The sequence below is a fragment of the Engystomops pustulosus genome, chromosome 5, assembly GCF_040894005.1.
Source record: "Engystomops pustulosus chromosome 5, aEngPut4.maternal, whole genome shotgun sequence".
In the NCBI taxonomy this organism is placed as follows: domain Eukaryota; kingdom Metazoa; phylum Chordata; class Amphibia; order Anura; family Leptodactylidae; genus Engystomops; species Engystomops pustulosus.
Genome location: NC_092415.1, coordinates 427,481 through 455,352, shown reverse-complemented (window position 1 = coordinate 455,352; position 27,872 = coordinate 427,481). Strand labels below are relative to the sequence as shown.

Here is a 27,872-nt window from a genome sequence, read left to right as displayed (position 1 = left end):
TCCTTATATCCTTCCTCCCAGGTGGGAGAAGACATTGAAAACATTTCTTGAGACTTGAAGGCATTGAGTGCTGCAGCAATGGTTGTCCATCATGCCTGAGGCATATTTACAGCATAGTCCTAGCTGATTCTGTGGATAGGTCCATGGTTATGCCATCTTCTCAACCTGAAGTCCATGAACTCATTTATCCAGACTTCCAGCCAGGATAGTCTCCTGGAATAGGGGGGGAGGGGGCTTCCCGGCATCACTATCCAGTAGCAGGACTTGCATTATAGCCTTGTACCTAATCAAGTAGTAGATGACGAGGGACCATCTCACCCTGAGACTAGGGACCTGAATTCTCTCAGATGTTTGTTGTAAATCTGAATAAAACCATTATTCCTCATCAACTTTGGAATAGATTTGGCGTGGGGGGTCGTGCCCATTGCGGTTCCCTCCATCTGTTTAAATAAACTTGGTAAATACACTCAAGACCAGAGGTGGATTGTGAGACAGAGGGAGATGCCGCGGATGGATGGTAGTTCTTCCAGGGGCTCTTCCTATGTACAGATGTGAGGATCCCCCAGTAGATGGTAGAGGGGAGGCCTGTGATGTTATGAGGCTTTCAGAAATCACAAAGAGACAACTTGCGGTTCCTTTATTCCAGAACATGAGCACGGCAAAGGCAACAGTTCAGTCTGTCCAGGTGTAAGGTAGCCCGTGCGATTGTGCCTGGCACAGGCAGCAGGCTCGGTGAGGTGGACTCCTGCAGCAGGCTGTGTAAGGTAGACTCCTGCAGCAGGCTCTCTAACGTAGGCTCCTGCAGCAGGCTGTGTAAGGTAGACTCCTGCAGCAGGCTCTCTAACGTAGGCTCCTGCAGCAGGCCTGGGATCTGCAGGCCATATGTGGAGATCTGTGCTAGTGATGGGCTCTTCGCGAATGAGCCGGCTCTTTTGTGTGAACGAAAGGAGTCGGCTTCCTGCAGTGGGCCGATGGCTCACTTAACCCTGGCCCAGATTGGGTAACAATGCCCCCTTTAACCTATTAGAAATTGGGTTAAAGTGTAGTGGTACCGACTGGCCCGAGGCTCCCTATTATACATGCAATAGGGAGCCATTCAGGAGCCAGAAGAGCCGCTTCTTCTTAGTGAGCGGAGCCTGATGAGCCAGCTCACCAAGAAGAGCCGGACTTCCCATCACTAATGTGTCCTGTACTTCATGACCTCTAAGAATGAAATCTCTGGAACTTCCCAGCCACAAGGGGTTTTATGAACATTATCCAACCAGGGACCTTCTTACAATATAGAATAAACTTGACCTCCTATTGGTCACAATGTAAAGATGTTGTGCAGCTGCAATACCGAATATAGACAGCAGTAGCAACAGTACAAAGGAATGAAGATATCATGGTAAGCACATAGGAAATGTAAAGGAAGCTTCATATGGAACCACACAGATTGTAGGATTATCTGGCTGCACTTCTACTACAATTTGAGGGCATTCGAAACGCATAAAGTTTGTAACATAACCCGTCCGGCGGGCCGTTACAATACTGCTTTCTGCTCATAGACAGGCGGCTGCTGATAATCAGAAAACGACTCCCACGATGACGGTGTTACACAGCCACTTCATAGGGATGTAACAACACAATAAATAGCAGGGTGTGAGCTCCCTTACTGCTTCAGAGATCACAGGTGACCTTGATGTGGGATGTCATCATAAAGAAATGTCCAGTAACATTATCAGAAATAAACCATATTATATAATACTATACAATATAAAACACCAGAAGCATCTGAACACACAGAACAAAATGCACTCAATATGTGTAACATACAGGAGGCCGGAGCAGAGGGTTTGTTATACAATACAGCATAGCTCCCAACCATCCCGGATTTGGCGGGACAGTCTGTTTTTCACCTCTATCCCGGGTGGCTGGGAGATTGTCCCGTATATTCCCTCCAGATCCCACACTAGCTGGGGTTGTCCCGGCAGTGTGTCCTGCCTAGTAAATACTTTCAAAGGCAGAACTTGCATTATTTCTACAGACATCGGGCAGGGAATCCTTTTGAGAGATGTGTCATGTTTGCGGCAGAGCAAGGACCACATCATTTGTCCATATTATGGTGTCTACACCTCCCAGGGCTTCCCTAGACACAAGGATCTATTTTAATTCAATTAAATAAATGTTTTCCCAGCCCAGGATTCAAACCCAGAACCTCCACACTACACCTGCCATAGAGAGACAGAGAGCATCTATCCACTGAGCTATGAGCTTGGTGGTTGTCAATAAGAGGATTTTTTTGTAACTAAGAGCTGTTACTGTTAGACTTCATGCACTGGTATATAGAGAGGAATCTTCTCAGAGATTTAATAATAATTGTCTCAGTAATAATTTCCAAAAAGATCCCCCTCTATATATCAGTGTATTACGTCTGTGTCACAGTGTAAAAGTAGCAGTTAACAGCTCTTAGTTACCAAAAATCCTCCTATTGCCATCTCCTGAGGCTCCATGTCTTTATGGCAGATGGACTGCGCAGGTTCTGGGTTGTAATCCCTTATCTGGTCATAAATTTATTATTGTGACAATGATTATTATATTATGGTAAAAATACGGGGCGTGATCGCCATGGCATGCTATGTGTGCCGCCACTTTGCCCCTCTTTCCTTTCCAGAAATGTTGGGAGGTATGTGTATTTCTGAAATGTTGCTCAAGAGGAGTCCGTCTCTAAGAGATCAAAATAGCAACTAAAACCGCTAAATCAAAGATATAGAATTAGTGCTCTACTCCTTATACTGTTTGTCAAATGGCCAGAGCCTCTCACCACCTCTTCATGAACTGGAAATAAAATATATCCCCGACTCCTTGCATCGCCAATCGTCCTCCTTTGGTGGGTTGAGACACAGTCCTGGTCTCGTTACCGTGTCCGCGGTGTGTTCCCGATCCTACATCAGGGGGTATGCGGAAGGATGGGGAAGATTGCCAGGTTCAAAAGGGAAATTGTATATATATATATTTATTGTATATACTCACACATTCCAATTTAAAAGCGCGCATATAGTAAAAGAATAAGACTCCTAAACCACCTCGCCCGACCCAGGTTTCACCTATTCAGGCTTCTTCCAGGGCATGGTGTTTGGCGTCATCTCCGGTGTTATTATACCAAAATCACATACACCGACACAAAACCACTACCCCCCCCCCCCCCCCAACTCAGGGAGACAGAGACCTTCCCTCCGCATAAACATGATGTCATGTACTGCCATACAAACCCTTGTTAATTTGCATATCAAAATACAAAAAAACACAAAGCTTCCGTACATGTAAACAAATTTAAAAAACTTTAAATGTTCGTTCAATATTGGTGCTTTACATATTACAATCGCCTCGTTCGTTCCTATATCGGCATTGGATCATTATACAGTCTCGCTGGTTGATAGTAGTAACTATTACCAAGCCGGGGCTGCATGGTCCAATCACTAACCTCTCCTCAGTCTACATAAACAAAAATTATAACAAACATCATTGCAAAAAACCGGTGTATGTAGATGGAGGAGGGGGGGGGGGGTATATTTTTATAATAAAGGGTATTATTATTCGGGTGATTACTAAAATAATTATACAAGAAAACTTTTTAGTTCAAAATCTATACTAAGGCCATGTGGTTGGAGGGTGTTCAGGTGGAAAATCCAAAAACCTTCCGTGACATTCAGTTTCTTGTTCAGGTCTTCTCCCCTCCGGTGTGCTGGGTTCTGGTTATGCTTCTCCCGAAAGTGGGCAGACAAACTGTGTGTCTTTAAACCCCTTTTTATATCTCTAACATGCTCGCCGATTCTAATTTTTAGCTTTCTCCCCGTCCTCCAACATACTGTCCACATAAAATCTTTTATCTTGTATGGGGGTGAGCTCCTGTCTATATTGAATTCCTGTACTGCCCCTTTATCCACCCAACTTCTATCCTTGCATCCCTGGACCCTTTGTGGTTCCCTCTCTCACAAAGCTTGAGGTGACTAGATCCCTAATATTATGTGCTCTTTTAAAGGGCACCTACCTATAAAGGTACAAGGGGTGATAGGTGGATGGATGGGACGTGAGGAGAGCCCTTTTTTGGGCTAATCCTCACGTCCCGGGTGTCTTTTAGAAAACTTTATTGAAGGTCTATGCAAATTTTTTTATGCGGCTACTGGGGCGTGGAGTAGCCGGACATGAGGCTACTAGTCGCAGCTACTCCACGCCCCAGTAGCCGCGTTACTCCGCCTACCAGGTAATCTTCGGGGTGCAGCTCCTGGTAGCTGCGCGCCCTCGTCCGGGTCCCCCGGCTACTGCGCATGCGTAGAAAGCAGGGGACCCGGACGAGGGCGCGCAGCTACCAGGAGCTGTGCACCGAAGATTACCTGGTAGGCGGAGTAACGCGGCTACTGGGGCGTGGAGTAGCTGCAGTGGTTAGAGGAGATGCTTTCACTTTTATCTTTCTTTTCCTCAAAAATTCTTTGTCTGTTGTTAGATACCTCTTCAGAATATCGCTGGTGTAGTTCCTTTCCTTAAACCTATTTAAAGGGAACCTGTCACCAGGAGAGCCATTTTAGCTCTCCCCCAGTCCCCACAGAGCACAGTACATACACTGCCAAAGATATGTTATATTGTCCCTTTCATTAGCATCTGCTGTGTGACTAGGCAGTTGCCAAAAGGGAGGGGCTGGAAAGGAGCAGTTCCCCCCACACTTGGGAAACAGCTCCTCCATGTGACCTTTTCAAATATATGAAAACACCCATCATTGGGCTTAGAGACGCTCCCTGCTCCTCTACAGCCAATCCCCAGTGAGGGGAGTTATTCATATATTTGAAAAGGTCACATGTTTCCCAAGGGTGGGGGGGGGAAACTGCTCCTTTCCAGCCCCTCCCAATTGGCAACTGCCTCGTCACACAGTAGATGCCAATGAAAGGTACAATATAACAGATCTCTCCTGGTGACAGGTTCCCTTTAAGATGATTTCAGCCTGTGCAGAAAAATCCTGTTTACTACAATTCCTTTGAATCCTTTTTAGTCGGCCTTTTGGTACGTTGTTTATCCAGGGGGCGATGACGGCAACTAATAAATTCAATAAACTATTTACATCAGTGGCTTTAAAACGATTTCTAGTTAGAATCTTATGATTTTCTATGTATATTTCTAGGCCCAAAAAATTGATTTTTTTGGGGGATCAATTTCGTAGGTAAAATTTAGATTAAAATTGTTTGTATTGAGATACTTAATAAATCTTTCAAACGCAATAGAAGTTCCCGGCCACACAATGATGCAGTCATCTATATACCTCCTGTACACTTGTATATATTGCTCGTAGGGGAGTAAATAAACTCCTCAAACATCTCCATATACAGATTCGCGAAACTGGGTGCGAATTTCGCACCCATGGCCGTTGCGGTTGTTTGGTTAAAAAAAAAAATTCGAACCATACCAAAAGTAAATTTCTTTTCAAGCAGTAAACAATAGCTTTAACGATAAATTCCTTATGTTCCAATGTTAATTCCTTATCAAGGCATTTAATTGCCTCTACCCCCAGATCTTGTGGGGGAGGGGTGTGTATCGGGCTCAAAAGCTGATTGGACCATGCAGCCCCGGCTTGGTAATAGTTACTACTATCAACCAGCGAGACTGTATAATGATCCAATGCCGATATAGGAATGAACGAGGCGATCGTAATATGTAAAGCACCAATATTGAACGAACAGTTAAAGTTTTGAAATTAGTTTTTTTTATATTTGTTTACATGTACGGAAGCTTTGTGTATTTTTGTATTTTTATATGCAAATTAACATGGGTTTGTATGGCAATACATGACATAATGTTTATGCAGAGGGAAGGTCTCTGTCTCCCTGAGTTGGGGGGGGGGGGGGGGGGGAGTGGTTTTGTGTCGGTGTTTGTGATGCCCTGGAAGAAGCCTGAATAGGTGAAACCCGGGTCGGGCGAGGTGTTGTAGGCGTCTTAGGCTTTTACTATATGCGCGCTATTAAATTGGAATGTGTGAGTATATACAATAAATACTATTTCCCTTTTGAACCTGGCAATCTGCCCCATCCTTCCGCATACCCCTTGATGTAGGATCAGGAACACACCGCGGACACGGTAACAAGACCAGGACTGTGTCTCAACCCACTAAAGGAGGACGATTGGCGATGCAAGGAGTCAGGGATATCTCATTTCCAGTCCATGAAGAGGTGGTGAGAGGCTCTGGCCATTTGACAAACAGTATAAGGAGTAGAGCACTAATTCTATATTTTTGCCTCTGGCTTTGTGGCGTATACGGGAGTATGATGTATTAGTGGCTCCTCCATATTTTGTATGTTACATTTTCCATCTTTCCCGGATATTTTATTATTTATTTCTGTGTAAAACCACTAAATAACCAATACCTTCTCTGACCCCACAAAATACCAAGACGCAAGGTCCTGCCAGGCGCTTCTGTTGTGGATGACAAAACCCAATGGACATGGACCAATGAGAAGACATTTATTCTTGAGGTTCACTAAACACAGAAGTCTCAGTGTAGAACAAGGTCTTTATATTCCCCAAATAATTGTTATCACTGGGAAACTTCTCGTGGATTTCTAGATGAAGACAAAGATCTGGACGTTGCTGCCAACGTTGAGGAGAACATGAAGTTCATCAGATCTTCTCTCCAGCTACCAGCAGACTTTGTTGTCCTTTGTGGTCAGGTCTTCATAGACGTCCACCTCGCACAGCGTCAGCCACATGGGGCGCCCCGGGATCACCACGCTGACGTACTGACCCTCCATCCCATTACAGCAGAACAATATGGAGGGATTCCCGACACTCGTGACCGTCCCGCACCTGGAGGAGGAACCAACATGAACTGGTTATGGCTTCATCTGTCACATTTGGGCAAGTTGTAACAAATCCGGATACAATCATGAAAATAGATCAATGTCAGACCCTGGACCCCGCCCCAAGCTGCTCTTTGTAGCCGCATGTATGGGCACAATATGTATTTATGGGCAAAAGTTTCATGGATAAAACTCACATTGTAGATGACGTCCACAATAAAAGAAAAAAATTCTGGATGGGAACATTTTATGCTCCAAAATTTACAATAAAAAAACCAAACAAATATAAAACCTGGTCACACATTCAGCTTTAGATGGCCAGATCCGGTGTGGCTGATAACGGGATTACACATCATTGGGAGGTGTTACTCCTCTTCCAGTCCACTCTTGGTTTGCACATCGAAAACTGGATCTGAAAACCTGAGCATGTGAACGCTCCCTGGCGCTGGAGGGTCGGATGATTTAGAAGCTCCTCCCCAGTTCCTCTGGTGGATCACGGATCCTGAGCCCAATGTTGTCTGAACTAAGGATCTTACACTGGGTTGTTGTTGTCGGGCGAGTTCCCGATTTGGACCTCCGCTCCCAGCAGTCTCTCCGGACAACAATCCTGTCTGTTTGTTAGGACAACACTTGATATCTTGTAGGACCTCCTCAGGTCCAGCTTCCACCATGGAGGGTTGATGCCGGCTGTGTGGGTGCAGGATCCCTTCTCGTAGTCTGTATTACTGACTCCATCTATGGCGTTCCTGGCATAACCCATCACTGAGGACACCGTGTAGTCAGAGTCCTGGGAGGCTTCTCCATTCCTCGCCAGGTTTATTGCTGAGGAAACGAGAGGAGACAAGAAGATGCAAAGAAGTGTCGCTTTACAACCGCCCCGGATGTGCTGCGCTACGGAGGGGGCCACGGGGGTCACCACCACCACACACATCCGGGACTACACCAGAGGCCACAACCTGCCTGAGCTCAGAGCCGGGTGACCACAGATACTACGGGGGTCACCACCACATCCACACATCCAGGACTACACCGGAGGCCACAACCCGCCTGAGCTCAGAGCCGGGTGACCACAGATACTACGGGGGTCACCACCACATCCACACATCCAGGACTACACCGGAGGCCACAACGCGCCTGAGCTCAGAGCCGGGGGCCGTAGATACCACGGGGGTCACCACCACATCCACAAATCCAGGGCTACACCGGAGGCCACAACCCGCCTGAGCTCAGAGCCGGGTGACCACAGATACCACGGGGGTCACCACCACATCCAGGGCATGAAGATGTAACTATTGGAGCCCTTAGTAATACATTTCCAGTGACAGCAGAGAGTCTATAGCTCAGATGGGAAGCTGCAATATTAAAGGGATCCTCCACTGTCAGCAAATAAGTTATACAATTCTCCAATATACTTTCTATATCAATTCCACAGTTTGAGATCTCTGCTTGCTGTACTTTATCCAGTGGATAGAAAACTGTCCATTGTAACACAGGTGCACAGCTCATTCTACCACACAGCTCTGATTACTCCAATACTAACGAACCGTGCACCTGTGTGACACCACGAGCCGTGCACCTGTGTGACATCACAGGACCAGGGACAGAACGAGCCGTGCACCTGTGTGACATCACAGGACCAGGGACAGAACGAGCCGTGCACCTGTGTGACATCACAGGACCAGAACGAGCCGTGCACCTGTGTGACAGCACATGACCAGGGACAGAACGAGCCATGCACCTGTGTGACATCACACGACCAGGGACAGAACGAGCCGTGCATCTGTGTGACATCACATGACCAGATTTCTGTCCCCTGGAAGTAAACATAGAAGCTTCCTATAGGATGATAGCAAGCAGAGATCTAGAAGACTGGATAATTGATACAGAAAGTAAATTGGAGAATTGTAGAACTTCATTACACAAATCATTATTTGCTGAAAGTGGACGATCCCTTTAATGTTCGGGTTGATGGATCCTGACTAGTCACATAAATATATAATAATGTAGAGACTTTGGGGGGGGGGCAGGGGTGACAGTTACTATAAATTGGGCGCATCACCAGTAAAGCTCATGTGCGCCAGGAATAACTCCAGGAATTGGTGAAGGTTTATAGAAACGTCGCCATAAAAAGATCTGCGGAAACAAATGCACGAAAACTGCCGGAACGAGCCGCAGCCACACACCGGACTACAAGACCCAGGGGTCCCCCAACCAAGAACTGCACCCCCTGGTGTCAAGGGACCCCAGACCTCACCTCCAGGTACAGGAGAACACCCCAGGGTCAGCGCCAGAGATCCGAGCAGAACCAGAGACCACACGAGATCCATCCTGGAGGAAGAGGAGAACAGAGATAACAAGTTACTAGAAGGCGTCAGCCAACAGCAGAACAGTGAGTACAGCTCCGGGTGTGATACCAGAGGGGGCGGCTGTGCACCCCTGCGCTACACATGGGAGGAACAGGAACCCCAAAACAGAACAGAGGAGACGCCGGACACAATGCCCCCCCCCCCCCCGATAATCTTTATAGATAAAAACAGGTTGTAAGCAGCAAAACGCACAGTCCGTCCAAAAATGTATGGGGTTAATAACACATGCGTTTTTTTGGACAGACTGCTTAAAAAGTGACCAAAAACGTGTGGCATCACCCTGAGGCCGGGGTCGCACCTCCCGTATGCTCTGCAGCTTCTATCACTTCCAGAGGGAACAGGAAGGGGCTCAGCACAATACACGTCTCAGTGTGAACACGGCCGTAGCACCGGCACCAAGGAAGAGAATACAAATTATATAATAACCGCCATTTATCAGACCTTCATAATGAAACCAGAGCCTTATATACAGGTCACATGAGCCGTAATAACTCCTTATAATAGACTCAGCATCAGATATAACAGCTCCTGTACAGCACCGGATCCCAGAGCCTTGTACACAGGTCACATGAGCCGTAATAACTCCATATAATAGACTCAGCATCAGATATAACGTCACCTGTACAGCACCGGCTCCCAGGGCCTTATATACAGGTCACATGAGCCGTAATAACTCCTTATAATAGACTCCACATCAGATATAACATCACCTGTACAGCACCGGATCCCAGAGCCTTATATACAGGTCACATGAGCCGTAATAACTCCTTATAATAGACTCCGCATCAGATATAACATCACCTGTACAGCACCGGATGCCAGAGCCTTATATACAGGTCACATGAGCCGTAATAACTCCTTATAATAGACTCCGCATCAGATATAACATCACCTGTACAGCACCAGATCCCAGAGCCTTGTATACAGGTCACATGAGCCGTAATAACTCCTTATAATAGACTCCGCATCAGATATAACATCACCTGTACAGCACCGGACCCCAGAGCCTTATATACAGGTCACATGAGCCGTAATAACTCCTTATAATAGACTCCGCATCAGATATAACATCACCTGTACAGCACCAGATCCCAGAGCCCAACAAACCCGCTCAGAACCTACCTGGACGAGTGCAGCCGGGTGTGAGAAACAGAACCGACCCGGGTTATATAGGGAAACTGCAAAGGATTATGGGAATTACTAATTGAGTGCAGCTGCATCCACACATCATGGGGCACAATTACTGAGGCCGCAGTCACACTTTGCGCTTTGGTTGCGTTTTCATTGCGTTTTAAAACGCATTACAACAGCTGAGGAGCGGAGATTTGCCTAATTACATCACTGTTAACATTTGTTTTTACAAAAGTAATTGTAAATGCAATGTTAACACATGCTTTTTGTGAACACATGCGTTAACAAATGTAAATAGTAATTAGACAAATCCCCGCTCCTCGGCTGTTGTAATGCATTTTTAAACGCAATGAAAATGCAAACAAAATGCAACGTGTGAGAGCGCATTCACACAATGAAATGGGACGCATTTGAAAAGACGCTTCTGTTCCTGTTTCATGGAAATGCATGTGTTTGCATCATCGGTGTTTCTGCGATTATGTATTGTGGTGCACAGTTATTATTATAGAGCACAGTTATTATTATAGAGCACAGTTATTATTATGGTGCACAGTTATTATTATGGAGCACAGTTATTATTATAGAGCACAGTTATTATTATGGTGCACAGTTATTATTATAGAGCACAGTTATTATTATAGAGCACAGTTATTATTATGGAGCACAGTTATTATTATGGGGCACAGTTATTATTATGGTGCACAGTTATTATTATGGAGCACAGTTATTATTATAGAGCACAGTTATTATTATGGAGCACAGTTATTATTATAGAGCACAGTTATTATTATGGGGCACAGTTATTATTATAGAGCACAGTTATTATTATAGAGCACAGATATTATTATAAAGCACAGTTATTATTATGGAGCACAGTTATTATTATGGGGCACAGTTATTATTATGGTGCACAGTTATTATTATAGAGCACAGTTATTATTATGGAGCACAGTTATTATTATGGGGCACAGTTATTATTATGGAGCACAGTTATTATTATGGTGCACAGTTATTATTATAGAGCACAGTTATTATTATGGAGCACAGTTATTATTATGGAGCACAGTTATTATTATGGTGCACAGTTATTATTATGGAGCACAGTTATTATTATGGGGCACAGTTATTATTATGGAGCACAGTTATTATTATGGTGCACAGTTATTATTATAGAGCACAGTTATTATTATGGTGCACAGTTATTATTATGGAGCACAGTTATTATTATGGTGCACAGTTATTATTATGGAGCACAGTTATTATTATAGAGCACAGTTATTATTATGGAGCACAGTTATTATTATAGAGCACAGTTATTATTATAGAGCACAGTTTTTATTATAGAGCACAGTTATTATTATGGAGCACAGTTATTATTATGGTGCACAGTTATTATTATAGAGCACAGTTATTATTATGGTGCACAGTTATTATTATGGAGCACAGTTATTATTATGGTGCACAGTTATTATTATGGAGCACAGTTATTATTATAGAGCACAGTTATTATTATGGAGCACAGTTATTATTATAGAGCACAGTTATTATTATAGTGCACAGTTATTATTATAAAGCACAGTTATTATTATGGAGCACAGTTATTATTATAGAGCACAGTTATTATTATGGAGCACAGTTATTATTATGGAGCACAGTTATTATTATAGAGCACAGTTATTATTATGGTGCACAGTTATTATTATAGAGCACAGTTATTATTATGGAGCACAGTTATTATTATGGTGCACAGTTATTATTATGGTGCACAGTTATTATTATAGAGCACAGTTATTATTATGGAGCACAGTTATTATTATAGAGCACAGTTATTATTATGGAGCACAGTTATTATTGTGGAGCACAGTTATTATTATGGTGCACAGTTATTATTATAGAGCACAGTTATTATTATGGTGCACAGTTATTATTATAGAGCACAGTTATTATTATGGTGCACAGTTATTATTATGGAGCACAGTTATTATTATAGTGCACAGTTATTATTATAGAGCACAGTTATTATTATGGAGCTCAGTTATTATTATGGTGCACAGTTATTATTATGGTGCACAGTTATTATTATGGTGCACAGTTATTATTATTATTATTTTTATTATTATTATTATTGTGCACAGTTATTATTATGGAGCACAGTTATTATTATGGTGCACAGTTATTATTATAGTGCACAGTTATTATTATAGAGCACAGTTATTATTAAGAGGCACAGTTATTATTATAGAGCACAGTTATTATTATGGAGCACAGTTATTATTATAGAGCACAGTAATTATTATGGGGCACAGTTATTATTATGGTGCACAGTTATTATTATGGTGCACAGTTATTATTATTATTATTTTTATTATTATTATTATTATTATTGTGCACAGTTATTATTATGGAGCACAGTTATTATTATAAAGCACAGTTATTATTATCGAGCACAGTTATTATTATGGAGCACAGTTATTATTATAAAGCACAGTTATTATTATGGAGCACAGTTATTATTATGGAGCACAGTTATTATTATGGTGCACAGTTATTATTATAGAGCACAGTTATTATTATGGAGCACAGTTATTATTATAGAGCACAGTTATTATTATGGTGCACAGTTATTATTATAGAGCACAGTTATTATTATGGAGCACAGTTATTATTATGGTGCACAGTTATTATTATGGTGCACAGTTATTATTATAGAGCACAGTTATTATTATGGAGCACAGTTATTATTATAGAGCACAGTTATTATTATGGAGCACAGTTATTATTGTGGAGCACAGTTATTATTATGGTGCACAGTTATTATTATAGAGCACAGTTATTATTATGGTGCACAGTTATTATTATAGAGCACAGTTATTATTATGGAGCTCAGTTATTATTATGGGGCACAGTTATTATTATGGGGCACAGTTATTATTATGGGGCACAGTTATTATTATAGAGCACAGTTATTATTATGGTGCACAGTTATTATTATGGAGCACAGTTATTATTATACTGCACAGTTATTATTATAGAGCACAGTTATTATTATGGAGCTCAGTTATTATTATAGTGCACAGTTATTATTATGGTGCACAGTTATTATTATTATTATTTTTATTATTATTATTATTGTGCACAGTTATTATTATGGAGCACAGTTATTATTATGGTGCACAGTTATTATTATAGTGCACAGTTATTATTAAAGAGCACAGTTATTATTATGGAGCACAGTTATTATTATAGAGCACAGTAATTATTATGGTGCACAGTTATTATTATGGTGCACAGTTATTATTATTATTATTTTTATTATTATTATTATTATTATTATTGTGCACAGTTATTATTATGGAGCACAGTTATTATTATGGTGCACAGTTATTATTATCGAGCACAGTTATTATTATGGAGCACAGTTATTATTATAGAGCACATTTATTATTATGGTGCACAGTTATTATTATTATTATTATTATTATTGTGCACAGTTATTATTATGGAGCACAGTTATTATTATAGAGCACAGTTATTATTATAGAGAACAATTATTATTATAGAGAACAGTTATTATTATAGTGCACAGTTATTATTATGAAGCACAGTAATTATTATGGTGCACAGTTATTATTATGGAGCACAGTTATTATTATAGAGCACATTTATTATTATGGTGCACAGTTATTATTATAGAGCACAGTTATTATTATAGAGCACAGTTATTATTATAGTGCACAGTTATTATTATTATTATTATTATTATTATGGTGCACAATTATTATTATGGAGCACAGTTATTATTATGGAGCACAGTTATTATTATAGAGCACATTTATTATTATGGAGCACAGTTATTATTATTAATATTAATATTATTATTATTATTATTGTGCACGGTTATTATTATAGCGCACAGTTATTATTATTATTATTATTATTATTATTATTGTGCACAGTTATTATTATAGAGCACAGTTATTATTATAGAGCACATTTATTATTATGGAGCACAGTTATTATTATAGAGCACATTTATTATTATGGAGCACAGTTATTATTATTATTATTATTATTATTATTATTATTGTGCACGGTTATTATTATAGCGCACAGTTATTATTATTATTATTATTATTATTGTGCACAGTTATTATTATAGAGCACAGTTATTATTATAGAGCACATTTATTATTATGGAGCACAGTTATTATTATAGAGCACATTTATTATTATGGAGCACAGTTATTATTATTATTATTATTATTATTATTATTATTATTATTATTATTATTATTATTGTGCACAGTTATTATTATGGTGCACAGTTATTATTATAGAGCACAGTTATTATTATAGAGCACAGTTATTATTATGGGGCACAGTTATTATTATAGAGCACAGTTATTATTATAGAGCACAGTTATTATTATGGAGCACAGTTATTATTATGGAGCACAGTTATTATTATAGAGCACAGTTATTATTATGGAGCACAGTTATTATTATGGAGCACAGTTATTATTATAGAGCACATTTATTATTATGGTGCACAGTTATTATTATAGAGCACAGTTATTATTATGGAGCACAGTTATTATTATAGAGCACAGTTATTATTATGGGGCACAGTTATTATTATGGTGCACAGTTATTATTATAGAGCACAGTTATTATTATGGTGCACAGTTATTATTATGGAGCACAGTTATTATTATGGTGCACAGTTATTATTATGGAGCACAGTTATTATTATGGTGCACAGTTATTATTATGGAGCACAGTTATTATTATAGAGCTCAGTTATTATTATAGAGCACAGTTATTATTATAAAGCACAGTTATTATTATGGAGCACAGTTATTATTATGGTGCACAGTTATTATTATGGAGCACAGTTATTATTATGGTGCACAGTTATTATTATGGAGCACAGTTATTATTGTAGAGCACAGTTATTATTATGGAGCACAGTTATTATTATAGAGCACAGTTATTATTATGGGGCACAGTTATTATTATAGAGCACAGTTATTATTATAGAGCACAGTTATTATTATAAAGCACAGTTATTATTATGGAGCACAGTTATTATTATGGTGCACAGTTATTATTATAGAGCACAGTTATTATTATGGTGCACAGTTATTATTATTATTATTATTATTATTATTATTATTATTATTATGGTGCACAGTTATTATTAAAGAGCACAGTTATTATTATAGAGCACAGTTATTATTATGGGGCACAGTTATTATTATAGAGCACAGTTATTATTATGGAGCACAGTTATTATTATGGAGCACAGTTATTATTATAGAGCACAGTTATTATTATGGAGCACAGTTATTATTATAGAGCAGAGTTGTTATTATTATGGTGCACAGTTATTATTATAATGCACAGTTATTATTATGGTGCACAGTTATTATTATAGAGCAGAGATATTATTATGGTGCACAGTTATTATTATAGAGCGGAGTTATTATTATGGTGCACAGTTATTATTTTGGTGCACAGTTATTATTATGGAGCACAGTTATTATTATGGGGCACAGTTATTATTATTATTATTATTATGGTGCACAGTTATTATTATGGAGCACAGTTATTATTATAGAGCAGAGTTATTATTATGGTGCACAGTTATTATAATAGAGCACAGTTATTATTATGGAGCACAGTTATTATTATAGTGCACAGTTATAATTATAGTGCACAGTTATTATTATGGAGCACAGTTATTATTATAGTGCACAGTTATTATTATAGTGCACAGTTATTATTATAAAGCACAGTTATTATTATAAAGCACAGTTATTATTATAGTGCAAAGTTATTATTATAGAGCACAGTTATTATTATAGAGCACAGTTATTATTATGGAGCTCAGTTATTATTATAGGGCACAGTTATTATTTTGGAGCACAGTTATTATTATTATTATTATTATTATTATTAGGGTGCACAGTTATTATTATGGTGCACAGTTATTATTATTATTATTATTTTTATTATTATTATTATTGTGCACAGTTATTATTATGGAGCACAGTTATTATTATGGAGCACAGTTATTATTATGGTGCACAGTTATTATTTTAAAGCACAGTTATTATTATGGAGCTCAGTTATTATTATAGAGCACAGTTATTATTATGGTGCACAGTTATTATTATAGAGCACAGTTATTATTATGGAGCACAGTTATTATTTTAGAGCACAGTTATTATTATGGAGCACAGTTATTATTATTATTATTATTATTATTATTATTATTATTGTTGTGCACAGTTATTATTATGGAGCACAGTTATTATTATAGAGCACATTTATTATTATGGTGCACAGTTATTATTATAGAGCACAGTTATTATTATGGTGCACAGTTATTATTATTAATATTATTATTATTATTATTATTATAGAGCACAGTTATTATTATGGAGCACAGTTATTATTATAGAGCACAGATATTATTATGGAGCACAGTTATTTTTATGGAGCACAGTTATTATTATAGAGCACAGTTATTATTAATGAGCACAGTTATTATTATGGTGCACAGTTATTATTATGGAGCACAGTTATTATTATTATTATTATTATTATTATTATGGTGCACAGTTATTATTATAGAGCACAGTTATTATTTTGGTGCACAGTTATTATTATGGAGCACAGTTATTATTATAGTGCACATTTATTATTATGGTGCACAGTTGTTATTATTATAAAGCACAGTTATTATTATGGAGCACAGTTGTTATTATAGAGCACAGTTATTATTATAGAGCACAGTTATTATTATGGGGCACAGTTATTATTATGGTGCACAGTTATTATTATGGAGCACAGCTATTATTATGGTGCACAGTTATTATTATAGAGCACAGTTATTATTATAGAGCACAGTTATTATTATGGTGCACAGTTATTATTATAGAGCACAGTTATTATTGTGGTGCACAGTTATTATTATGGAGCACAGTTATTATTATAGAGCACAGTTATTATTATAGTGCACAGTTATTATTATGGAGCACAGTTATTATTATAGAGCACAGTTATTATTATAGAGCACAGTTATTATTATGGTGCACAGTTATTATTATAGAGCACATTTATTATTATGGTGCACAGTTATTATTATAGAGCACAGTTATTATTATAATGCACAGTTATTATTATAGAGCACAGTTATTATTATGGAGCACAGTTATTATTATGGAGCACAGTTATTATTATAGAGCACAGTAATTATTTTAATGCACGGTTATTATTATAGAGCACAGTTATTATTATGGAGCACAGTTATTATTATGGTGCACAGTTATTATTATGGTGCACAGTTATTATTATAGAGCACAGTTATTATTATGGAGCACCCTTATTATTATGGGGAACAGTTATTATTATGGGGCACAGTTTTAATTATTATTATTTTTATTATTATTATTATTATTATTACTGTTGTGCACAGTTATTATTATGGTGCACAGTTATTATTATAGAGCACAGTTATTATTATGGAGCACAGTTATTATTGTTGAGCACAGTTATTATTATAGAGCACAGTTATTATTTTGGTGCACAGTTATTATTATGGAGCACAGTTATTATTATGGTGCACAGTTATTATTATGGTGCACAGTTATTATTATGGTGCACAGTTATTATTATGGAGCACAGTTATTATTATGGAGCACAGTTATTATTATAGTGCATAGTTATTATTATAGAGCACAGTTATTATTATGGAGCACAGTTATTATTATGGAGCACAGTTATTATTATAGAGCACAGTTATTATTATGGAGCACAGTTATTATTTTAGAGCACATTTATTATTATGGTGCACAGTTATTATTATAGAGCACAGTTATTATTATGGAGCACAGTTATTTTTATAGAGCACATTTATTATTATGGTGCACAGTTATTATTATGGTGCACAGTTATTATTATAGAGCACAGTTATTATTATGATGCACAGTTATTATTATGGAGCACAGTTATTATTATAGAGCACAGTTATTATTATGGAGCACAGTTATTATTATTATTATTATTATTATTATTGTGCACAGTTATTATTATGGTGCACAGTTATTATTATTATTTTTATTATTATTATTGTGCACAGTTATTATTATAGAGCACAGTTATTATTATGGGGCACAGTTATTATTATAGTGCACAGTTATTATTATGGAGCACAGTTATTATTATAGAGTACAGTTATTATTATGGAGCACAGTTATTATTATAGTGCACAGTTATTATTATAGAGCACAGTTATTATTATGGAGCACAGTTATTATTATAGAGCACAGTTATTATTATAGAGCACAGTTATTATTATGGTGCACAGTTATTATTATAGAGCACAGTTATTATTATGGTGCACAGTTATTATTATGGGGCACAGTTATTATTGTGGGGCACAGTTATTATTATGGAGCACAGTTATTATTATAGAGCACATTTATTATTATGGTGCACAGTTATTATTATAGAGCACAGTTATTATTATAATGCACAGTTATTATTATAGAGCACGGTTATTATTATGGAGCACAGTTATTATTATGGAGCACAGTTATTATTATAGAGCACAGTTATTATTATGAAGCACAGTTATTATTATGGTGCACTGTTATTATTATTTTTATTATTATTATTATTGTGCACAGTTATTATTATGGAGCACAGTTATTATTATTATTAATATTATTATTATTATTATTATAGAGCACAGTTATTATTATGGTGCACAGTTATTATTATTATTATTATTATTATTATTGTTCACAGTTATTATTATGGTGCACAGTTATTATTATTATTATTATTTTTATTATTATTATTATTATTGTTGTGCACAGTTATTTATATGTAGCACAGTTATTATTATAGAGCACATTTATTATTATGGTGCACAGTTATTATTATAGAGCACAGTTATTATTATGGTGCACAGTTATTATTATGGAGCTCAGATATGATTATAAAGCACAGTTATTATTATGGAGCACAGTTATTATTATGGGGCACAGTTATTATTATGGTGCACAGTTATTATTATGAAGCACAGTTATTATTATAGAGCACAGTTATTATTATGGGGCACAGTTATTATTGTGGGGCACAGTTATTATTATGGAGCACACTTATTATTATAGAGCACAGTTATTATTATGGAGCACAGTTATTATTATAGAGCACAGTTATTATTATGAAGCACAGTTATTATTATGGTGCACTGTTATTATTATTATTATTATTTTTATTATTATTATTGTTGTGCACAGTTATTATTATGTAGCACAGTTATTATTATAGAGCACAGTTATTATTATGGTGCACAGTTATTATTATGGAGCACAGTTATTATTATGGGGCACAGTTATTATTATGGTGCACAGTTATTATTATGAAGCACAGTTATTATTATGGAGCACAATTATTATTATGGAGCACAGTTATTATTATGGAGCACAGTTATTATTATAGAGCACAGTTATTATTATGGGGCACAGTAATTATTATGGAGCACAGTTATTATTATAGAGCACAGTTATTATTATGGAGCACAGTTATTATTATAGAGCACAGTTATTATTATGAAGCACAGTTATTATTATGGTGCACAGTTATTATTATTATTATTTTTATTATTATTATTATTATTATTATTATTATTACTATTATTATTATTATTATTGTGCACAGTTATTATTATTATTATTATTTTTATTATTATTATTATTGTTGTGCACAGTTATTATTATGTAGCACAGTTATTATTATAGAGCACATTTATTATTATGGTGCACAGTTATTATTATGGAGCACAGTTATTATTATAGAGCACAGTTATTATACTGGTGCACAGTTATTATTATTAATATTATTATTATTATAGAGCACAATTATTATTATGGTGCACAGTTATTATTATTATTATTATTATTATTATTATTATTATTATTGGTATTATTATTATTATTATTATTATTGTTGTTGTTGTGCACAGTTATTATTATGGAGCACAGTTATTATTATAAAGCACAGTTATTTTTATGGTGCACAGTTATTATTATAGAGCACAGTTATTATTATGGTGCACAGTTATTATTATAGAGCACAGTTATTATTATGGTGCACAGTTATTATTATGGAGCACAGTTATTATTATAGAGCACAATTATTATTATGGTGCACAGTTATTATTATTATTATTATTATTATTATTATTATCATTATTGTGCACAGTTATTATTATGGAGCACAGTTATTATTATGGGGCACAGTTATTATTATAGAGCACAGTTATTAATATGGAGCACAGTTATTAGTATAGAGCACAGTTATTATTATAGAGCACAGTTATTATTATGGAGTACAGTTATTATTATGGAGCACAGTTATTATTATGGAGCACAGTTATTATTGTTGAGCACAGTTTTTATTATAGAGCACAGTTATTATTATGGAGCACAGTTATTATTATTATTATTATTATTATTATTATTATTATTAGGGTGCACAGTTCTTATTATTGTGCACAGTTATAATTATTATTATTTTTTTTATTATTATTATTATTATTATTATGGTGCAGAGTTATTATTATGGTGCACAGTTATTATTATTATTATTTTTATTATTATTATTATTATTATTATTATTATTATTATTATTATTGTGCACAGTTATTATTATAGAGCACAGTAATTATTATGGTGCACAGTTATTATTATAGAGCACAGTTATTATTATGGTGCACAGTTGTTATTATTATGGAGCACAGTTATTATTATGGTGCACATTTATTATTATGGAGCACAGTTATTATTATGGAGCACAGTTATTATTATGGAGCACAGTTATTATTATAGAGCACATTTATTATTATGGTGCACAGTTGTTATTATTATAGAGCACAGTTATTATTATGGAGCACAGTTATTATTATAGAGCACAGTTATTATTATAGAGCACAGTTATTATTATGGAGCACAGTTATTTTTATAGAGCACATTTATTATTATGGAGCACAGTTATTATTATAGAGCACAGTTATTATTATGGAGCACAGTTATTATTATTATTATTATTATTATTATTATTATTATTATTATTATTGTGCACAGTTATTATTATGGTGCACAGTTATTATTATTATTATTTTTATTATCATTATTGTGCACAGTTATTATTATAGAGCACAGTTATTATTATGGGGCACAGTTATTATTATAGAGCACAGTTATTTTTATGGAGCACAGTTATTATTATAGAGCACAGTTATTATTATGGAGCACAGTTATTATTATGGAGCACAGTTATTATTATAGAGCACAGTTATTATTATAGAGCACAGTTATTATTATGAAGCACAGTTATTATTATGGTGCACTGTTATTATTATTATTATTATTTTTATTATTATTATTGTTGTGCACAGTTATTATTATGTAGCACAGTTATTATTATAGAGCACAGTTATTATTATGGTGCACAGTTATTATTATGGAGCTCAGTTATTATTATAAAGCACAGTTATTATTATGGAGCACAGTTATTATTATGGGGCACAGTTATTATTATGGTGCACAGTTATTATTATGAAGCACAGTTATTATTATGGAGCACAATTATTATTATGGAGCACAGTTATTATTATGGAGCACAGGTATTATTATAGAGCACAGTTATTATTATGGGGCACAGTAATTATTATGGAGCACAGTTATTATTATAGAGCACAGTTATTATTATGGAGCACAGTTATTATTATAGAGCACAGTTATTATTATGAAGCACAGTTATTATTATGGTGCACAGTTATTATTATTATTATTTTTATTATTATTATTATTATTATTATTACTATTATTATTATTATTATTGTGCACAGTTATTATTATTATTATTATTTTTATTATTATTATTATTGTTGTGCACAGTTATTATTATGTAGCACAGTTATTATTATAGAGCACATTTATTATTATGGTGCACAGTTATTATTATGGAGCACAGTTATTATTATAGAGCACAGTTATTATACTGGTGCACAGTTATTATTATTAATATTATTATTATTATAGAGCACAATTATTATTATGGTGCACAGTTATTATTATTATTATTATTATTATTATTATTATTGGTATTATTATTATTATTATTATTATTATTATTGTTGTTGTTGTGCACAGTTATTATTATGGAGCACAGTTATTATTATAAAGCACAGTTATTTTTATGGTGCACAGTTATTATTATAGAGCACAGTTATTATTATGGTGCACAGTTATTATTATAGAGCACAGTTATTATTATGGAGCACAGTTATTATTATGGTGCACAGTTATTATTATAGAGCACAGTTATTATTATGGTGCACAGTTATTATTATGGAGCACAGTTATTATTATAGAGCACAGTTATTATTATGGAGTACAGTTATTATTATGGAGCACAGTTATTATTATAGAGCACCGTTATTATTATGAAGCACAGTTATTATTATGGTGCACAGTTATTATTATTATTTTTATTATTATTATTATTATTATTATTATTACTATTATTATTATTATTATTGTGCACAGTTATTATTATTATTATTATTTTTATTATTATTATTATTGTTGTGCACAGTTATTATTATAGAGCACATTTATTATTATGGTGCACAGTTATTATTATGGAGCACAGTTATTATTATAGAGCACAGTTATTATACTGGTGCACAGTTATTATTATTAATATTATTATTATTATTATTATAGAGCACAGTTATTATTATGGTGCACAGTTATTATTATTATTATTATTATTATTATTATTGTTCACAGTTATTATTATGGTGCACAGTTATTATTATAGAGCACAGTTATTATTATGGAGCACAGTTATTATTATAGTGCACAGTTATTATTATGGAGCACAGTTATTATTATAAAGCACAGTTATTATTATAGTGCACAGTTATTATTATGGAGCACAGTTATTATTATAGAGCACAGTTATTATTATGGAGCATAGTTATTATTATAGAGCACAGTAATTGTTATGGAGCACAGTTATTATTATAGAGCACATTTATTATTATGGTGCACAGTTATTATTATGGTGCACAGTTATTATTATAGAGCACAGTTATTATTATGATGCACAGTTATTATTATGGAGCACAGTTATTATTATAGAGCACAGTTATTATTATGGAGCACAGTTATTATTATTATTATTATTATTATTATTGTGCACAGTTATTATTATGGTGCACAGTTATTATTATTATTTTTATTATTATTATTGTGCACAGTTATTATTATAGAGCACAGTTATTATTATGGGGCACAGTTATTATTATAGAGCACAGTTATTATTATGGAGCACAGTTATTATTATAGAGCACAGTTATTATTATGGAGCACAGTTATTATTATAGTGCACAGTTATTATTATAGAGCACAGTTATTATTATGGAGCACAGTTATTATTATAGAGCACAGTTATTATTATAGAGCACAGTTATTATTATGGTGCACAGTTATTATTATAGAGCACAGTTATTATTATGGTGCACAGTTATTATTATGGGGCACAGTTATTATTGTGGGGCACAGTTATTATTATGGAGCACAGTTATTATTATAGAGCACATTTATTATTATGGTGCACAGTTATTATTATAGAGCACAGTTATTATTATAATGCACAGTTATTATTATAGAGCACAGTTATTATTATGGAGCACAGTTATTATTATGGAGCACAGTTATTATTATAGAGCACAGTTATTATTATGAAGCACAGTTATTATTATGGTGCACTGTTATTATTATTTTTATTATTATTATTATTGTGCACAGTTATTATTATGGAGCACAGTTATTATTATTATTAATATTATTATTATTATTATTATAGAGCACAGTTATTATTATGGTGCACAGTTATTATTATTATTATTATTATTATTATTATTATTGTTCACAGTTATTATTATGGTGCACAGTTATTATTATTATTATTATTTTTATTATTATTATTATTATTGTTGTGCACAGTTATTTATATGTAGCACAGTTATTATTATAGAGCACATTTATTATTATGGTGCACAGTTATTATTATAGAGCACAGTTATTATTATGGTGCACAGTTATTATTATGGAGCTCAGATATGATTATAAAGCACAGTTATTATTATGGAGCACAGTTATTATTATGGGGCACAGTTATTATTATGGTGCACAGTTATTATTATGGAGCACAGTTATTATTATAGAGCACAGTTATTATACTGGTGCACAGTTATTATTATTAATATTATTATTATTATAGAGCACAATTATTATTATGGTGCACAGTTATTATTATTATTATTATTATTATTATTATTATTATTGGTATTATTATTATTATTATTATTATTATTGTTGTTGTTGTGCACAGTTATTATTATGGAGCACAGTTATTATTATAAAGCACAGTTATTTTTATGGTGCACAGTTATTATTATAGAGCACAGTTATTATTATGGTGCACAGTTATTATTATAGAGCACAGTTATTATTATGGAGCACAGTTATTATTATAGAGCACATTTATTATTATGGTGCGCAGTTATTATTATAGAGCACAGTTATTATTATGGTGCACAGTTATTATTATAGAGCACAGTTATTATTATGGTGCACAGTTATTATTATGGAGCACAGTTATTATTATAGAGCACAGTTATTATTATGGAGTACAGTTATTATTATGGAGCACAGTTATTATTATAGAGCACAGTTATTATTATGAAGCACAGTTATTATTATGGTGCACAGTTATTATTATTATTATTTTTATTATTATTATTATTATTATTATTACTATTATTATTATTATTATTGTGCACAGTTATTATTATTATTATTATTTTTATTATTATTATTATTGTTGTGCACAGTTATTATTATGTAGCACAGTTGTTATTATAGAGCACAGTTATTATTATGGTGCACAGTTATTATTATGGGGCACAGTTATTATTATGGAGTACAGTTATTATTATGGAGCACAGTTATTATTATTGAGCACAGTTATTATTATGGAGTACAGTTATTATTATGGTGCACAGTTATTATTATTGAGCACAGTTATTATTATAGTGCACTGTTATTATTATGGAGCACAGTTATTATTATGGGGCACAGTTATTATTATGGTGAACAGTTATTATTATAGAGCACAGTTATTATTATGGAGTACAGTTATTATTATGGTGCACAGTTATTATTATAGAGCACAGTTATTATTATGGAGCACATTTATTATTAAAGAGCACAGTTATTATTATGGAGCACAGTTATTATTATGGAGCACAGTTATTATTATGGTGCACAGTTATTATTATGGAGCACAGTTATTATTATGGTGCACAGTTATTATTATGGAGCACAGTTATTAATATAGTGCACAGTTATTATTATGGAGCACAGTTATTATTATTGAGCACAGATATTATTATAGAGCACAGTTATTATTATGGAGCACAGTTATTATTATTGAGCACAGTTATTATTATGGAGCACAGTTATTATTATAGAGCACAGTTATTATTATAGTGCACTGTTATTATTATGGAGCACAGTTATTATAATGGGGCACAGTTATTATTATAGTGCACAGTTATTATTATGGAGCACATTTATTATTATAGAGCACAGTTATTATTATGGAGCACAGTTATTATTATTATTGAGCACAGTTATTATTATGGAGCACAGTTATTATTATGGAGCAGAGTTATTATTATAGTGCACAGTTATTATTATGGAGCACAGTTATTATTATAGTGCACAGTTATTATTATGGAGCACAGTTATTATTATGGAGCAGAGTTATTATTATAGTGCACAGTTATTATTATGGAGCACAGTTATTATTATTGAGCACAGTTATTATTATAGAGCACAGTTATTATTATAGAGCACAGTTATTATTATGGAGCACAGTTATTATTATGGTGCACAGTTATTATTATTGAGCACAGTTATTATTATAGTGCACTGTTATTATTATGGAGCACAGTTATTATTATGGGGCACAGTTATTATTATAGTGCACAGTTATTATTATGGAGCACAGTTATTATTATTGAGCACAGTTATTATTATAGAGCACAGTTATTATTATAGAGCACAGTTATTATTATGGAGCACAGTTATTATTATGGTGCACAGTTATTATTATTGAGCACAGTTATTATTATAGAGCACAGTTATTATTATGGAGCACAGTTATTATTATGGTGAACAGTTATTATTATGGAGCACAATTATTATTATGGTGCACAGTTATTATTATGGAGCACAGTTATTATTATTGAGCACAGTTATTATTATGGAGCACAGTTATTATTATAGAGCACAGTTATTATTATGGAGCACAGTTATTATTATGGTGCACAGTTATTATAGAGCACAGTTATTATTATGGAGCACCTTTATTATTATAGAGCACAGTTATTATTATGGCGCACAGTTATTATTATGAAGAACAGTTATTATTATAGAGCACAGTTATTATTATAGAGCACAGTTATTATTATGGAGCACAGTTATTATTATAGTGCACAGTTATTATTATAGAGCACAGTTATTAAGGAGTACAGTTATTATTATGGTGCACAGTTTTTATAATGGAGCACAGTTATTATTATAGAGCAGTTATTATTATGGTGCACAGTTATTATTATAGAGCACAGTTATTATTATGGAGTACAGTTATTATTATGGTGCACAGTTATTATTATAGAGCACAGTTATTATTATGGAGCACATTTATTATTATAGAGCACAGTTATTATTATGGAGCACAGTTATTATTATGGAGCACAGTTATTATTATGGTGCACAGTTATTATTATGGAGCACAGTTATTAATATAGTGCACAGTTATTATTATGGAGCACAGTTATTATTATTGAGCACAGTTATTATTATAGAGCACAGTTATTAATATGGAGCACAGTTATTATTATTGAGCACAGTTATTATTATGGAGCACAGTTATTATTATAGAGCACAGTTATTATTATAGTGCACTGTTATTATTATGGAGCACAGTTATTATTATGGGGCACAGTTATTATTATAGTGCACAGTTATTATTATGGAGCACAGTCATTATTATGGTGCACAGTTATTATTATGGAGCACAGTTATTATTATGGAGCACAGTTATTATTATAGAGCACAGTTATTATTATGGTGCACAGTTATTATTATAGAGCACAGTTATTATTATGAAGCACAGTTATTATTATAGAGCACAGTCATTATTATGGTGCACAGTTATTATTATGGAGCACAGTTATTATTATGGTGCACAGTTATTATTATAGAGCACAGTTATTATTATGGAGCACAGTTATTATTATGGTGCACAGTTATTATTATAGAGCACAGTTATTATTATGGTGCACAGTTATTATTATGGAGCACAGTTATTATTATAGAGCACAGTTATTATTATA

The 27,872-nt window shown here is 34.2% G+C and overlaps 1 protein-coding gene across 1 annotated transcript; it reads right to left on the bottom strand.

Annotated features, from left to right (window-relative positions):
- Nucleotides 1–6,472: 6,472 nt before the first annotated feature.
- Nucleotides 6,473–9,181, bottom strand: LOC140132326 (fucolectin-4-like). Its single transcript, XM_072150976.1, has 3 exons — nt 9,076–9,181; nt 7,358–7,643; nt 6,473–6,828 (listed from the first exon to the last, which is right to left on the bottom strand). Exons 1-3 carry the CDS (start codon nt 9,146–9,148, stop codon nt 6,660–6,662), a joined length of 528 nt encoding a protein of 175 aa, XP_072007077.1. The 5' UTR covers nt 9,149–9,181; the 3' UTR covers nt 6,473–6,659.
- Nucleotides 9,182–27,872: the final 18,691 nt, after the last annotated feature.